This window comes from Curcuma longa, chromosome 16, assembly GCF_044706935.1.
Source record: "Curcuma longa cultivar G26 ecotype Majalengka, Jawa Barat chromosome 16, ITB_CL_G26_1.1, whole genome shotgun sequence".
Lineage (NCBI taxonomy): Eukaryota > Viridiplantae > Streptophyta > Magnoliopsida > Zingiberales > Zingiberaceae > Curcuma > Curcuma longa.
In genome coordinates, this window is record NC_133876.1 from 9,969,462 (window position 1) to 9,987,028 (window position 17,567).

General features: G+C 37.8%; 3 protein-coding genes across 3 annotated transcripts; 2 read left to right on the forward strand and 1 right to left on the reverse strand.

The window, feature by feature from the left end:
• The first annotated feature begins 865 nt into the window (after nucleotides 1–865).
• Nucleotides 866–7,073, forward strand: LOC141847196 (phosphatidylinositol/phosphatidylcholine transfer protein SFH13-like). Its single transcript, XM_074735179.1, has 14 exons — nucleotides 866–922; nucleotides 995–1,301; nucleotides 1,474–1,573; nucleotides 2,057–2,323; nucleotides 2,591–2,668; nucleotides 2,735–2,836; nucleotides 2,923–2,972; nucleotides 3,072–3,171; nucleotides 3,290–3,388; nucleotides 3,500–3,610; nucleotides 4,219–4,381; nucleotides 4,875–5,242; nucleotides 5,355–5,429; nucleotides 7,043–7,073. The coding sequence occupies exons 1-14, from the start codon at nucleotides 901–903 to the stop codon at nucleotides 7,058–7,060; spliced, it is 1,860 nt and encodes a 619-aa protein (XP_074591280.1). The 5' UTR covers nucleotides 866–900; the 3' UTR covers nucleotides 7,061–7,073.
• A 1,646-nt stretch (nucleotides 7,074–8,719) lies between these two features.
• LOC141847687 (uncharacterized) lies at nucleotides 8,720–11,496 on the reverse strand. Its single transcript, XM_074735749.1, has 2 exons — nucleotides 9,640–11,496; nucleotides 8,720–9,132 (listed from the first exon to the last, which is right to left on the reverse strand). Exons 1-2 carry the CDS (start codon nucleotides 11,458–11,460, stop codon nucleotides 8,998–9,000), a joined length of 1,956 nt encoding a protein of 651 aa, XP_074591850.1. The 5' UTR covers nucleotides 11,461–11,496; the 3' UTR covers nucleotides 8,720–8,997.
• A 1,321-nt stretch (nucleotides 11,497–12,817) lies between these two features.
• On the forward strand, nucleotides 12,818–17,070 carry LOC141847232 (nucleotide-sugar uncharacterized transporter 2-like). The gene is made up of 7 exons (XM_074735224.1): nucleotides 12,818–13,041; nucleotides 14,256–14,407; nucleotides 14,575–14,783; nucleotides 14,908–15,001; nucleotides 15,529–15,695; nucleotides 15,772–15,942; nucleotides 16,493–17,070. The coding sequence occupies exons 1-7, from the start codon at nucleotides 12,963–12,965 to the stop codon at nucleotides 16,770–16,772; spliced, it is 1,152 nt and encodes a 383-aa protein (XP_074591325.1). The 5' UTR covers nucleotides 12,818–12,962; the 3' UTR covers nucleotides 16,773–17,070.
• The last annotated feature ends 497 nt before the right edge of the window (nucleotides 17,071–17,567 follow it).

The following is a 17,567-nucleotide window of genomic DNA, read 5'->3' on the forward strand; positions in this document are numbered from 1 at the left end:
TATAATTAGTATAATTGATGAGGGGTAAAATGATTGTTTTTTGCGATACAGTAGCGTATCCGTGCAAATTTATTCGCATAGAAATGTTCTATGCGTTCATCAAATATGGCGAGGCAAATGTGAAAAGCAAAAATGGAGACGATGCTATAATTAAACTCCTGCGACGATCACTCTTCTGTTATGTTGTTCTTGCGATCCTTCGATTCGCTCTGCTTCGAGCTGTAGAATCTTGGCTTTTCTTCTGCTTCCTGTCGTGTTCCCGATCCCAAAGAGGTGCGCGCCGATGTTCCTCTTGTTGTTGCGGCAAATCGAGTTCTTTCGATCAAAAATTACGTTCCTGGTCGTCGGATAAGAAGTGAGGAGTAGAAGGGTTCTTTTCTTCATTTGGTATCGGGTTTTGGGGCGGTTATTGTGTTTTGGTTTTTGAGCATTGCCTTTTTGGTCCTGTTGAGGATCTTCGACTGAGGGTTATGGTGATCTACGGCCGGCGAAGGTTACAGAATGGTGTTTAATTTGTTGGTTTTGGTAACTGATGGATGAATGCAGGTGCTGGGGATCTTGTTGGATACGAACACCGGTTTCCCAGCGACTGGATCTTGAGATATTGGAATAGTCGGCGAGGTGACTTTTGCTTCGGCTGCGCAATCCATCTCTAGATTCGATGGCATCTACTTTGTTGAGATGATATGCTAAAAGATGACTTCTTCTATTCTGGTTTTTGATGATTTTTATATGATGGTTGCAAAGTAATGTGCCTTTCTTCGCCTAATTTATTCCATTTTTTTAGTTTATTTCTTCATATAACACCATTTTTTGACCTTCGATTGATTGATTCTGACTAGAAGCATAAACTGCAGTTCAATACTTCTTAACCTCGTACACTGAGAAGGTTGTTCATTGATGGCTCGCGAGAAAATTTTAGGTGGGTAGTTCAAGGAATCTTAGTGTGACCACATCGATGGGCTTCTCAAAAGTGTACTTATCTTCCTTGCAGAATGTCCTGAGGGATCCACTTGTTTTTATCAGATAAAAGAAAGAATACCTGATGTAGGAAACTCTGAAAACGAGCTTGGGAGAAGAAAAATAGGATCTCTAAGGAAAAAAGCATCGCATGCTTCCACTAAACTTACTCATTCCCTCAAGAAGCGACGTAAGAGGAAAGTTGAATTCAGGGTTCCTTCATATTCAATTGAGGATGTGAGAGATGCTGAAGAGGAGCGAGCAGTCCAAGCATTCCAGCAAGAACTTATTGCCAATTATCTATTGCCTGATAAATTTGATGACTACTATACATTGCTCAGGTTAGACCATCTGTTCCTAATTGTTTGATCACTTAGGTTGGCATGTGCAGCCTTGCTGTGGCTTGTTGTATATGTGGGGGGCTTTATATATTATGTTATAAATTTGCGATCACATTAATCCAGAAGGAACTTTATCTAAGTTCTTCTTCTTATTATTATTATTCTTTTGTAGATTCCTTAAAGCCAGGAAATTTGATTTGGGGAAAGCAAAACAGATGTGGGTAGAGATGCTTCGATGGAGAAAACAATTTGGAACAGACTCGATTCTGGAGGTAAGACATTCTTCACTTACATGCACCCCTGACAATTGTGACTATCAAAGAGAGTATGTTTGCATAACCTTCTTCATTTTTTGAAAAAGCCCAGGTATTTGTTTATGTCTCCTATAATATTTTTCTCATTTTCAATGAGTATAGCAAAACCAAATTAGCCCATATGGATATACCAATCAATATCCAAGTAACCAAGTTCAAATAGTCTGTATTCAAGGGAATGGCTTGTTGTTCACAATAATAACCAGTTGCAATGTATTGCATGTAACAAATATCAGAAATGTTAATTACCAACTTTATTATGTAAACCTATTCACGATTTTTTATATGAAAAAAAGGAATTGACTGGGCCAGAGAAAAAACTATGCCTGAGATTTTTGCATTATTGTCTACTAGAAGAATTCTTTTGATTGTACTGAAGTCTGTTATTTTTAAACAATGTTTGGCATGTTGATCACACTTAATTTTTTAAATCAATTGAAGGACTTCGATTTTGAAGAGCTGGAGGATGTCTTGCAGTGTTATCCTCAGGGGTATCATGGAGTTGATAAGGAGGGAAGACCTGTCTATATCGAGAGGCTTGGAAGTGTTGAGCCTGACAAGCTTATGCGCATAACTACAGTGGAGCGCTACTTGAAATATCATGTTCAAGAGTTTGAGAGAACCCTGAATGAGAAATTTCCTGCTTGTTCTATTTCTGCCAAAAGACATATCGGTTCAACAACAACAATATTGGATGTACAGGGGCTAGTATGTTTCTATCATTTCTTCCTATGAGCTTTCTTTGTATGCTCTGTAGAAAAACTGTTTAAATATTTTTTTCTTCATCCTCTTGTATTTAACAACTAACAATACTTTTGGACAAAATGGAAAAGATTAATTATACTGGTGATACAATTTTCTGCTATATTAAGCACCATTAATGGCCCCTCAGCTTCATTTTATCTAAATTGGAATGGGTAATTTCTTTGACTTCTGAGTGTAATTTTGAACTACCCAATGCATTGTGGATTACAGGGACTGAAGAATTTCAGCAAAACAGCAAGGGATTTGTTGCTTAACATGAACAAGATAGACAGCGAGTACTATCCTGAGGTAGGTTTAATTTCTCTCTGCATCTTCTTTATGGAAGAAGGTTCTAACATGTTTAAGTTTGTACAGACGCTTCATCAAATGTTTGTGATAAATGCCGGGCATGGTTTTAAACTTCTGTGGGGCACTGTAAAAGGATTCCTTGATTCCAAAACAACTTCAAAGATACATGTAGGCTAAATTCTTCCACAGAATTAGTCCATTGTGTCATATTTCTTCTGTTCTGCATGACATCTATGGTAATTTTTCTTATATAGGTTCTTAGCACAAGGTACCAGAGTAAGCTTCTTGAAGCAATTGATTCAAGGTTGGTAGGTTTTGAGTTTCTGGCTTTGGGTGACTATTGTATACCTATGATCATTAGTTGACTTACAAGACTCAGGTAGAAGTGTTTGTTTTCTTACAGCCAATTGCCTGATTTTCTTGGTGGCACATGTACTTGCTACAATCAGGGAGGATGTCTCAAGTCTAATAAAGGACCCTGGAATGACCCAATTATAATGAAGGTAGGTATCTCCATCTTGTGACTTGCTACATTATGTCATCTTCTATTTACTGACAAACTGCCCCATTAGACTAATATTTTGATCAACTGAGAGATCTATGGCCCATTTTCCTTTATAGAATGTAAATTGCATTGGAACATCATGTACTTGGGAAATCAGGCACAGAGATGACAGTGAACAAACTAATGCCTCTTATCCCAGGCGATATCCATCAAAGGCAACATACTGAATTTGTGACTTCTGTCTCTCTTTTATTTTTTTATGTGTGCGTGTGCGTGTGTCCACTTTTTGTTGTCACTAAACCAACTTCATGTCCTTTGAACAACAGAAAAGTAAAAGAGGTAAGTCAGTTGCTGAATCAAGATCTGAGGTAGACTATCTTGATTCTCCAGTCACATCAACTTCTGAATATACATGTTTAGCTCTGGTGCGTGAAGACTTAACTTTGATGCATCTGATTAATAAATGCTTACTAGAAGTAATACAATTTGCAACATGTGTTTTTATTTGGGTTGTACGCATTTTGGGAAATCCTCTGAGAGACAGTGATTATTTGAATAATATTCTAACAATCAATGCTTATACTAAGAAATAATGTAACTATCTCTTAGTTGAGGTAATAAAACAGTTTATTACCTAGAAAAAAGGATAATTATCCTCATACGTATAGTACCACAATAATAGCAATAAAGATAAATTCATCAATTATATTCTCAACACTCCCTTCAAGTAAAATTGTTTATCAATGCCCACCTTGATATGCAAAATAGAACAAAATCTGTGTCCTATAAAATAGAGAATCATGCCGAAATTGAAGATGTCACACTGGTGATCGCATTGAGTCTTCTTGTTTTTTTATTATTTCCATATTAACTTAGACATATACAATAACAACCAAACCTTATCCCACTAGGTAGGGTTAACTTAGACATATACTTCGAAAAAAAAATTATATACATAAATATAGTCGTAGCTTAAGGTTTCTGCACAATTATAGTAACTACTACAAAATCTTAGTGCATCTCCTTGTCTTCATTGTCTTGACAGGTCAGAGCAGTAGATTCTACGTCTGCATATGGCTGTACTAACCATGTTGTGCCTGATGCTATACTTGTAGTATCTGGTGGTAAAATACCAGTATCAAGTGTGAACTGGTCCAATGAAGTCAAGGACCATAGTCCTTTTCCTGCTAGAACATCACCGTCATTAGGTATTATAGATTGATCTAAATTGCGTTCTTCTTACCAAATATTTTGGTTCTTAGATTTTTTTTTCCACAAAGAGAGAAAGATCATATATCACTTAAATTTGTCATATAAATCTGCACCAGACTGAAATGAACATTATACTAATTTTTCCCTAGACCAAAATCTTTGATACAAATGTGCCAAATTCTAACGACATAGCAGTATCCATAGGCAGGCACTTGTACAACCATTCATCTTCTTTATCTTCTATCTTACTTCTTGGAGATCACAAAATTATATTGTCATTGAAGCAATAACAAGAAAATTACCAGTTTCATCAGAACATTATGTGTGATTCATTCTTTCGGTATACATGGATGTGCTGCTTCTCATACTTCCTCTTTGATGTTCCTCGTATGAATTTGTATGTAATTTGCAACTTAAGCAACTTTACAAGTCTTGCATAGCCTCTTCTTAATAGTGGGTGAAGTTTTTACCTTTATTTTGATGTATCAGGCACCTTGTCCTTTGAAGGTCACAATACCACTGAGAATGTGTCAAGAGGAAGACTGCAATCTTTTGGTAGAAGATTGATCACTTTGTTGGTAAAAGTATTGTCCTTCCTTCTTATCCTTCGGTCTAGATCACACCAGAGACTTCACACATCAGATAGACTGAGCTTGATAACTGATAAACATTCAAACTTAGGATCTGCCAAGGAAGATGAGGTTGCTCTATGTATCCAACGTCTTGATAAGCTTGAGTCATTGTTTAATGAACTTAGCAGAAAACCTGCAGAAATTCCACAGGAGAAAGAACATGCAATCCTGGATTCAATGAACAGGATAAAAAATATTGAGTTGGATCTTCACAAGACAAACAAGGTAATACCATGTGTAGATATATTAGTCATGCTCATTTGATGAAGTTGGTGTGGATATTTCTCTTTTTTCCACATCTTAGTTGCATTATTTTGATTTGAAGTTCTTCATTCAGGTATTGCAAACAACTGTGATGAAGCAATTGGAGATTGAAGCATCTTTAGAAGCTCTAAATGGCACGATTTTTATGGTATGTCGAGAAAACTTTTCATATTCCCTCATCCATAGCCACATTCATTTATATGCTGATGAGTGAGAAAGCACTAATCTTTTCAGCTGCTTGTTGCTCTTATTTGTTAAATTCTGAAACAAGATTTTCTTTTGAATTTATCTGCTGGTTTAATTTAGTATCTTCAGTTGGAAAAGGAAGCAGGCAAAATAGCTAATCAATTGTCCAATGTAGTTTATTCCATTCCTTGTTCTGAATTCTGATTTACTCACTAAGCATCTAAATAAATGTTTGATCCATATAATTTATAATGTCTAGTGGTCTTCTAAGCAGGCTAAGAATTGCTCAAGAGAGTAAGCAAGAACTTTTGTGATATGTTAGGCAAAATTAAATCACCACTGGCAAGAATAGGTTCTTCAACTATTATAGACTCTCATATTGCGTTTGGTTTACCAATTACAATACACGAGGAATATAATAACCAATCCTAGGGAATGGAATTAGATAAAACATAAAATAGTGAATAAGTATTGAATAACTATTCTCATGTTTTATTCATAAAGAATATTATAAAAAAATAAGGAATAACTTTTATAAGTATAAGATATCCATATATAAAATATTTTGTTCAACTCATCTAGCTTACATGAACTATTCAATCCGGATTCGACTAATCTACCGTCCAATAAGTCCAACCAATCTGTTGGCCCACCCTCCCCAATATGATCAAAACACCCAACTTGATTGCTCTCCTGACTTATTGATACATTCAACTCACCCGTTTGACTAATTCTTTTGGTCCACTCGATTGACTCATAGAGCTTGGTCGGTCTAGCCAACCAGTCATCACTTCATATAATTAGCAAATTTGGTTTGCTAGGTCAGATGAATTCGCTTAATTTGACTAGCTCAACTAACTAGTCCACAGGATTGCCAACTTGCTTGACCCAACTCACTCATTCTATACGATCCAGTTGCCCATTCCAGCCTGATTGGATTGATTGGACTTGTCTAGTTCATCCAGCCAAATTGGTTTTCCATGTCTGATTCTTCTAGTTCACTTGACACACCTTCTCATTGGTCCACTTCTCCCCTTCGTAATATATATTTTTGAATAGTTGAATAAAGTTAGAATATGCATTATTACTGGAGCAAGGAATAGCTTACTTACAAATTAGAAACCACAACTCTAGAAAAATTAGTATTCCAAGTTCATCTTTACAACCGCACATAGAAATACTTATTCTATGAACCAAACAAACCATCAAGCTTCGTGGAATTTGATGCCACAGTACTGTGATTTTGATTGATAACTGTGCTAAGTGCTATTGATTTTGACAAATCTAGTGCTCAAATACACTAGTTCTATATAGGCTCCACAAGTGAGAAGAGACTTGCTGCTCTTAATTTGTCAAACATCTATCAAGGATTTCGGATAGAGTTCTTCAACGTGTTGATCTTCCAGTTCATGTACTTGGAAGAAGTTGTGTACGTAGCCAATCAGACATCGAAACAGAGTTCTTCTTTTCTACAAATTGAATTATTTTATGCTATTTCTACGATTTAAGGCTTAGTATTATTTATTCAAACATGGCACTGATTGTGGCTTATGTTCTGTTTTTCTTTTTGTGCAGAGGAGAAAATTTTGTTGATGCCTCAGTCCCCCATTTTTAAAAAAAAAAAAAAATATTTTGGCACGAGAAGAAAAGTAGAAGAAAGAAGTTGAGCGGGTTAATTAGGATGGTCACACTGCATCAAACATGCAATCAAACATGCATCTAGCAGATTGTTTGGAAAATGGAAAAAATACAAGAGTAAAGAAAGAGCCAAGTAGATGGATAAAAACATGAATTTTTAGGCTTTTTTCCCTCCATTTTATCTTAGTTTCCCACTTGTACTACTGTGGGTGTTTTTTTTTTCCCTGGATGAAATATATGTAAATAATTTTGTAATATGATGCTGTTATTTGATCCTCAAAGCAAGTGGTGGTGATTTTTGTGAAGTTGTATGGTACAATTCGCTTATTCTTAATAAATATTTGATTACAAGGGAAACAATCAAATAATAATTTGTTACATTTCATAGTTGTTTTTTATTTAAGTTTTTTTAAGTATTTGTTTTAATTTAAATTTTATTATCTTTTTTAAAAAACACATTTCTACATTATTTAATTCTCCAAGCAGTATGAATTTCGATGAGGTGAGCAAGTTAAATTGGCAAGGCTGATCAAATGAGTTAAGCTACTCGAGGATGTTAGATAGAAGAAGACATGAAAGAGGAGAAGATGAAGAAGAAGAAGGTAGCACATGATGAAGCATCCCCTGTGGATATGTAAACTCCAAAGCTGAAGCACGTAAATTCTTGTCTTTGATTGCTTGTATTGCGTCATTTGCTCTGTTTCAATCCTCCATTGGACTTTGATTTTCATTTCACCTAACAAATTCAATAAGGATTGCCTTTTCTTTATTCAAATGAAGCTGCAAGTGGAAGTTCGAAAGAGGGATGCACCAGGCAAACCAAAGGGGCGAAGAAGACAGATCGGAAGGAGAGAAAGCCACAAATCGATAGCAGGGAAGTTGCTTTGCCATGAGACATCTATCCTCAACTCACTCTCCTTGGCTATCCATCACGTCCATCAAGGCAACTGTGTAAACAAAACATATTAGCTTTGGGATATATGAACAAGAACTGTTTCAAAAATGATGGAATGCATATGAGTCATATCCTTTGAGTACTTTTAATGCGATGGCATACCTCTCCTATCATAATATTCTGATAATAAGATGGAATGCTCTATCCATGCATTACTACCTTTCATCCAAACTACCAATACATTTCGTTCCAGAAGCACAGGAGCAGTTTCTCTATGTTGAACTGAACAACTGCTGAAACAATATCACTTTCTTTAGTATTCAGTCGTAGGCCAAACTGCTGCATTGATAGTTAGATTTTGTCGCAGCAAAAGCTGCCACACCTTCCATTATCTATACTGCTTGATTTGCTTCCAACAATCAAATCTGCAACTAAAGTTCCCTTAAACTGGAATTTAACAAGACAAAAGCATCAAAACATTCATGAGTTAACTTGGAGAAAAGTCTTGTTCTCTTACATGAGCAAGTACACAAACAATTAGTTGAGTTAAACTCTGAATATAATAATTACTCAGTACCATGCTCTAAGATTTCATATATACAACTAGTACGCGTGATTTCTAGTCCGACGGTTAAGAATACACATAATTTCTAACTAAAGCAAATATCTTCTTTCAAATGCTAAACAAAAGGTTATATACATGAACTCTTTTGTTTTCAGAAAAAAAATATAATGCAACTTTATTACACTAAAATATCGGTACATCACTGCTTATCTAAAATTCATAAATGGAATGTACAATCTTTTTCATTGAACAAACAACATTGTTACAGAAACAAAAATCATAGCCTAAAGAAAAGCAACCACTCACAAAATGATTCATAAATATACCACACAGATAGGCCATTGAAGATCTGATGTACATCCCAAATGGTGCTACCCAGTCTATGCAATCTTACATGTACAAAAATATCTGATTTGGCTTTACTATGAAAACCTAACTGTTACCATCTTTCTTATCTGTAAGCACAAATTGTCCTTCATCTTCCTCTTTATCAGTGAGCACAAATTCCACATACAAATTCTTCAGAGCAATGACAACTGTCATTATAAGTGGACCCATAATGGCTCCCTGAAGAATGGAAAATGAAGTCAGAAATTGCTACATAAATTGATTATTCGAATTGAACAAAGAAGAAAGAATTTCCAATGTGAGAACACAAGAACCACAGTGGGATTATTAACAGTTGCAGCTTAAGGTTGAAAGGACATCAAAAGAAAGAAATTCTATGATCATATTTTATGCTTTTACAGGTAGCAAAATGAAAACAAGTGGATGCAGCATTCAACGCAACAGTTGAATGAGATGCATGATTGTGCCTTTGTTTGAGTTATATGTACGAATGTTATCATTATGGACACTCTGGAATACAGTCTTATCACATGATATCAAGGATGTCTCAGAGAAAGCTTAGGACTGCAATTACCTTGCACAAAATTCTGAGAAATAAGGTATAAAGATATTTTAGTAATCATAATCTCATGAAAGACTTCAAAAAAAGGATCCATAGAGGGAGAAACAACGATGGGGAAGTAAATTGAGTGTGCCACATAGTGAAAAGGTATGATAGAGTAGTACCTCTAGAGCATTAGGAAACAATGTCATGCCACCAATGATACTAAGGCCTGTTAGGTATGCATTATGTCCAGGTATATCCTTCTGAAGCACTGAAGTTCCATAATCCATCACCATAAGGTATATCAAAGTCAAAACAGCAGCCGATATGTATCTCCCTTCATAGAACAACTGCACTGTAGCAGGAATTGATGATAGCCAAAGTGGCAATATAGGCACCAATGAGCTAATAAATGCAAGGAGAGTCGATGTATATACAAAATGAACCGAGTACAATCGTAGTAGCAGCCATGTCAGGCAACCTTGGAAGATTGCAATCTTTGCAGTAGCCAAAAACACGCTACTGATAGCATGGTTGATCACCTCAACAGTACGAGTTCTAGCATACTTTGACATTGGCAGCATATCTACAACTTGCTCTGTTGCCCCACCCGACTCGGAAGCAATGAGATAATATAACACCCAAAGGAATACAGTTAACTGGGAAATAAAATTCACTAGTTCAGCTGCTCCCGAGGCTACGTTCAGGGCAAAAGAGGCAATCAAGCTAGCACTCCCACCGAGAACAGAAGTGCTGCTAGAAAGAACGCTTTTTGAGATTTCAATCCCTTGGAAAGCAAGTCCTTTTGCTTTCACTACCAAATCTTCTCGAGTTATTAGCAATTCCCTGAAAAAGGAATCCAGTTCTTTGTAGATCTCTCCCCACTCGTGGTTCCTGATAAGCACGCTAAAAGATTGGAGCTTTAAGCTGTAAGGATGCTGCGCTGAGGCTATCAAACCGGTGGAAGCGTCTACCGAACGATTACCAGATTGGCTGGTCAGGAAATGCCGAAAACCATTGGCGAAATCTGTGACATTGTACTCATCGGCCAAGCTATCAATCTGCTCCCAGATTGTGTCATACAGTTTCGCTGAGTACTGATCCACCAGGCCAGGGATATCGTTTTCGTCCATCCACTTTTTGAATCCGATCCTCTCAGCGTAATTGCTATTCTGGACATGAGATGTCAGCGATATCACAGCATCCTTCCCTTCCACTCCGACCTTATAGGAGAAGAATATGCCACCAGCTAAAGTTCCAATGATCATCCACACGATTAAACTGACGGCAATGATGGTGTTCAGGTGCTTCAGGATAGGACTAGTGAAGAATCCACCGCTACCAGTATCCGAGGAGGATTTGGAGGGACGGCAGGCAAAGCTGGCATTTTTAACAACAGAGGTGGCGGTAGGACTGGCGAGGAGAAAGCCGAGAGCGAATAGACCGAAGGCAGCGACGGGGCCAAGATTCTCATAGGAGATAACAAAGACCCAGAAGGATACGAGCCAGCGAATGAGGCGGGAGAAGCCGACCTTGCGCGAAGGTCGGATCTTGCGACGGAGGATGGCGGTGCGGAGGTCGGAGAGGGTGTCGGCGGAGGCGCCGAGGAGGGCTGAGGGGATGGCGAGGAGGGTGGGAGCAAGGCCAAGGCGGAGGGGCGGGGACCAGAAGGCAACGAGCGCGCTCTGGAGCTCGCAGAGGGGGATGGAGCAGAGGAGCGCCCACTGGAGGGGGCGCACGAAGTCGTGCAGGAGGCGGTAGAGGCCGTAGAGGAGCAGAAGGGAGAGGGCGAGTCCGGCGTGGGCCATGGCGATGTACAGCGCAAGGAGCGCCGGGTCAGCAGTCGGGTGATCGTCGCGGCGGCGGCTGGACGGGGTAGGGGAAGGGGCGCGGGAGGGAGGGAGGGAGTCCGGCGGGCGGCGGAGGGAGGCGGATCGGAACATCTCCGACCAGGGGACGTTGGAGTCGGGATTAGGGTTTGACGAATAAGGGACGAGCTCCATCAATGGCGATCGCCGTCCCGCCCTCTCTTTACCGCGTCGCGGAGGAAGGAAGGAGTGGCAATCGATTTTGTTCTAGAAATTTAGAATTAATATAATTTTTGTTTATCAATAATATATATATATATAATATATATATATATATATATATAATTTTAATTATCAAAAAAAAATATATATATATATATATACACACACTATATATAAGTGACATCCTGCGCGATTAAATTTATACGATTGTAGGCGTCACTGACATGGATGAGATTTCTCACCCAAGATTTCTCGCAACAAAACAAAAATAACAATCTCACCCTAACCCTAAAAAATTGCAATCATCGTCCCTTGTCGTCGCCCTTGTCGCCTCTTCCTCGTTGATTCTCTTCGTCGCCTCTCCCTCTCTCTCGTGGGCTCACACGATCCTAATCCTAAACCCCTAAAATCTCTTTGTTCTATATCGTCACCCTCATCACTGCCTCTCCCGCTCGTTGCCGTCGTCATCATCGATCTCACAAATCTATAAGAGAGCTCGTCGCCGCCATCACCTCTCCCCTGATCCGAGAGAGTTTGTCGTCACTGTCGCCTCCCCGTCCCGATCATCGCCGTCGTCATATCCCGTCGCCTTCATCTAGGTTTTAGAGTTTGCTAATCCTAAATCCCAAAATCGTCTCTTTGTCCCAAAATCGCAACGTTGCCATCAGAAAATGTTGGTTGCTCTCTCTGTCTGCCATGTCACTGAGGTTGCCGTCGCCATCAACTAGGCAAATTTGAACGCGCAGAAATCTCTGATGAGAAATCCCAGCCACATTAGAAGAGCGTATAGTTACGCAAATTTGATCACGTAGGATATCACTTCTTTATATATATATATATATATATATATATATACACACACACGTAACATATCCCATGTGTGTATATATATATATACATACTCACGTTGGTGATATCTTCCCATGTGTAGAACATTCGCGATTGAGTATATGTCATGGCAAGTCAAGATGTTTGAAAGTGATTCGGACGTCTCCAAACACTCAGTTGTGAAATTTTATTTTATAATTTTAAAATAATATATAATTTTATAAAATTTTATTTTATAATGTTTCATTTAATAAATTAATATACTATTAAAAGGCACATAACAATGTACATTTTATATCGTTTTTAAATTAAAAATAATTATGTCGGCAATTATGATAAATGGTTAAAATCTTTAAAATATATAATAATGATTTAGATTTTGAAATTCCAGTGTGCTTTCTGACACAGGTAAAATTTTCGGGGGCGAAATGAATATTTCACATTTTAGCTCGAATATTTCACCGCCGAGTATGAGGGTGGCATCCCTTCTTCCTCACTCCCCCAACCGCTCTTCTTTGCCTTCGATCGCGGTGCCAGATCCGAAAGATCAAGCCTTCTTCCATCCTCCGCGCGCATCCGTCGGTCTCCTCGCAGAAAGATAGGATATTTCGAGTCGGCTTGATGCTTTCTTGGCCTGGTAGATCGGAATGGGACTGTTGGAATCCATATTGGGCAAGGATGGGAGGAGGCTCATGAAGCGCAAAGACAGTGACGCCGGGGAGCAAGGTATGCTTTTCCTTTTGTTCTTTGATCGACGTCGGCGATTCACGATTTGGCATTGAATAAACCATGAAAATTTTGTTTTTTTTAAAAATTCGATCTTCGAATTGGGGCAAACTGGTTTTTTTAGTGTTTTAATTTGTTGCATTAGTTAATTTGGTTTTGATTTTTCTATTGCTTCGGATGGTTCGTCCCCAACTCGGATGACCTTTGTTATTTTTCCAAGGAATATGGATTTATATTTTCAAGGTTTAAGGGTTTCTTTCTTTGTCACTGCCTTTTCCTAGTGTTGACTATTGATAAACAAGGGATTGTGTTTATTTCATTTGGAAAACTGTGATTTACTATGTGTTCTTTGCTAATCGGCATCAGTTATCGTCTACAGTTCGCCATAGAGAGAGCTTTCGTTTTACCTACTTTGTTCTTTTGTGGACTTATTGTATGCTCTACAGTCTCCTCAAGAGCCTCTCTGTTAGACAATTACCTGATGTAGACCTTGCATCATAGTTTCCTGATGGATGCATTATTCCTAATTCCAGCTGCTTGTTGCTATAATATATGGCTACAACTATCTACATTTAAGGGAATCGAATTGTAAAGTTAGGTCTAGTTCTTCAAATTACCGCATCCTTTCTTTCTACTGCATTCAGTGCCTTTTGGGGAATCAAAATTAGTGGCGAATGGTATAGATTTTTTTGGATCTTATGCATTTGATCTTGTGCTAGTTTTTGGAATTAAACCAATATCTTGGAAGATCCCTGGAGATTTCATCAGTTACATCAATGTGAAGTTGCTAAAAAAGATAAAAAGAATTACTACTTGGAAGCAATTAAGCATGGCAGATAATAAATGGGAGAAAATAAATTAAGATGGTAGAAGTGTTCCTTGGCAATCCATATCTGCCATTTTTTAGATAAGTGAAATCAATTTAACCCGGAGGTTAATGAAGTAATGCTAGTGATGTTGTCATAGAGCTATAGGATTCAAGTAGCCGACCTCAAATTGTTGGGATTAACATGGTTTGATGATGGTAGCATATTCTTGGTGATTGGTAACAACACAAGTGTGTGTTCTAAGGGGGTAAAATGACTATTATAAGTTAATTTAAATTTCTATCCCAGTAAGTCTTTGTGGATAAAGGTATAATTCATTGTGCAAGTGGAATAGGAGATATCAAATTGCTCCATTTTGTTGATTTTTCTCAATCATATGGATTCCAGGTCGAGCATTGGAGGAGCTACGAAGTTCTTTATACGGTGATATTCATACTTTGGAAGGAGCAAAGCGCCAGCAACAAAAATTATGTGGCCCTGTTGTGGCATTGACCTTCAATTTCATTGTGGCTGTTGGAATAATCATGACCAACAAAGTGGTGGGTATCTCATATCTCCTAGACAAACCAATTTGGTGCTTCCATGTCTTTAAAAATCCTACTCCTGTGTGGAATAACTCCATGCATTCCTTTGGAATCATAATTGTCAATTCCTTCAGTATATGTTTCTTTTTGTCTGAAGAAACCAATGATCCTTTGTTTTGCAGGTGATGGGCAAGGTCGGATTTAATTTTCCAGTTGCCCTTTCTTTGATCCATTATGTGACTTCTTGGTTGCTCATGGCTATCTTCAAGGCGCTCTCACTGCTTCCTGCTTCACCTCCTTCTAAAACTACACCTTTTTCTTCTTTATTCGTCCTGGGTGCAGTGATGGCTATGGCCACTGGACTTGCTAATGCTAGCCTACAACATAACAGGTGACTCCCATCCGAGTAGTAACTTGATTTGTGCTAATTCTTACCTAATGCAAAAATGATCCCCTTTCTTATACTAATGCTTAAAACTTTCTTTATTCTATTGATTTCTGATTTTTATTGGCAGTGTGGGCTTCTATCAGATGGCTAAGATAGCTGTGACTCCAACAATTGTTCTTGCTGAGTTTATGATTTTTAGTAAGAGGGTGACTCTTCAAAAGGTTCCTACCTATGATGCAATTAGAAATTTATTTAACTGCAATTAATTGGTCTAGCATAAGCAAAAATATTTAGAAGTGAACTATTTGTTGTTGAAGTTGTACATGCTTGTATTCTTTTAGGACTTGCTCTAGTTGCCTTTTTTGCATGTATACCCTTACCAAGTTAAGCTTTGCATTACATGTATATTTAAATCTATGTAATACATTTTACACATATCCTTTCTTGGTATTGAACCTTTGCATAAAGCACCATATTTCTGCTAAGATCATTTAAGTTGGGGAGAGGGGAGACGGGAAATGATATCCAGCACCATATCTGACAGTGACTGAAAGATAAGACTATTATAGAGTTTCATATGGACATGCATGCAACAAAAGTTTCTTAGTGTATATGTTCATTATTTATGGATACATATGGACTATAAATGAATTGTTTTTGTTGGAATCTTTCCTAGATTTAGTTAAGATACCGTACTCATTTTCAGAAGAATCTCCAACACCTTTTCATTTTCATTGTCTAAATACAGGTTATCACACTGGCTTTTGTTTCAATTGGTGTGGCTGTTGCGACAGTTACTGATCTGCAATTTAATTTTTTCGGTGCTTGTGTCGCGTTGGCATGGATTGCACCGAGTGCTGTAAATAAAATTCTATGGTCAAATTTGCAACAAACAGGCAACTGGACTGCGCTTGCGTATGTGGAATAATAGCATCGTTGTATCTATTCACCACTTCTAAATGTGCTGCTAAATCAGTTCTTGTCTGACCAGGTTAATGTGGAAGACAAGCCCGATTACCATATTCTTCTTTGTGGTTTTAATGCCATTGCTAGATCCCCCGGGTGTATTATCATTTTATTGGACTTGGAACAATGCATCTGCCATCATAATATCAGCATTATTTGGATTTCTTCTCCAGTGGTCTGGGGCTTTGGCGCTTGGGTGAGTCTTTGGGCACATTTAATACAATTGCTTAAGAACAAGAAATTCTGAGTAATGATAATTTACATTTGCTAAATTGTACCTCAACTGCACTAGGTGACTAAATGTTTCCACTTGACACAATTCCTTGTTGTCAGATATTTGAATTTCATCATATTGTAGGGTAGTTATACTTCGACTGTGTTAGGATTTTATCCTATTTTGTAGAAGGTTGTTAATGTAAATGATTAAGCTTGCATTAGCCTATAAAGCATTTGATACTTCCAAAGTAGTAAAATACACGATCATTTCGATATCATTAGAGAAGAAAAAAAATCAATGAGATTACACTATAGTTTGTCCTAAAAGAATGAAGAGAGGGTGTAGCATTTAATCAATGACTAATAAAAGATTCTGGTCATGTAAGTTGGCATGTAAATGTTAAGATTGCCTGCTTTCTATCATTTTATTTTTTGTTGTATAGTGAATAATTAGATTGCCTTTTGCAGTTTTTACTGCCTTTAATCATTTTACTAGTAATAACTCTTTTGCCACGATTGATACTGCACAGTGCTACGTCTGCAGTCTCTCATGTTGTTCTTGGTCAGTTCAAGACTTGTGTTATCATGCTCGGTGGATATGTGTTCTTCAACTCTGACCCTGGAATGGTTAGCCTCAGCGGAGCACTTGTTGCTTTGTGCGGGATGTCATTCTACACTTACCTCAACTTGCAGGGAGGGAAGGAGACCTCGGGAGCGACTAAGCCACTACTCTCAAAGCAGAATTCTATTGCCGCAAAGCCAAAAACAATCATCGAAGAGGATGAAGTGGAAAAGATGGATTCTGCTTGAGTAAACAACACCGCGGAGCTACTAACCCAATATTTCTGAAGCACAGAATTCAATCGCTCCGCAACTGAAAACTCTCACCCAAGAGGACAAAATGAAAAAATAGATTCTATTTCAGCAAACAACTCCATGGCCTGATCTTGTTGTTCACTCGATTAACCGTTTCAACCTTTGTTTTAGTCTCTATTTTCTTCAACAAGAGGATAAATTTGCTTTTCTTTCCCCCCTTGTTTTAGTTAGTTTTGACAAGCAAAAGTTACTCTTGCTGCTGAAAGAATTAACTGTGTATATATATATTCATTCCTGGAAACTGAAGGCTTAGTGTCATCTTTGCGCAAAAGTGTTTTAAACAGACAATGCTAAACAAGTTTGAGACATGGCCAAACTTCCATGATCATGAGGGCTAGGGTTCTGTTGTGTTGCTCCTCTTTCTTTCTCCTCTTTGTTTCCTTCCTCTTTGTGTGGTGCCTCAAACATCATATATCATCATGCTGGATCAGCTAAGTTTGTCCAAACTAGATCGAATTTGATCTAACTATGTGAGATAGCTAGGTAGTGCTCGATAGAGTCGTGGCTAGATCGGCTAAGTTTGTCCAAACTTGATCGAATTTGATCAAAGTAGTTCGACTTTGTTGGGTTGAGTCAAGCACCAAAGCTCCTACTAAAGTTAAAGGATGCTTAAGTTAAGAAAAAAACATACTCTAGTGTTGCATCATCGTCGTAAAAATAATTTATTCGCTATTTACAACCAACCGGATCATATGTTTACTCTAAATTGATCGTAAATCTTGTTATATT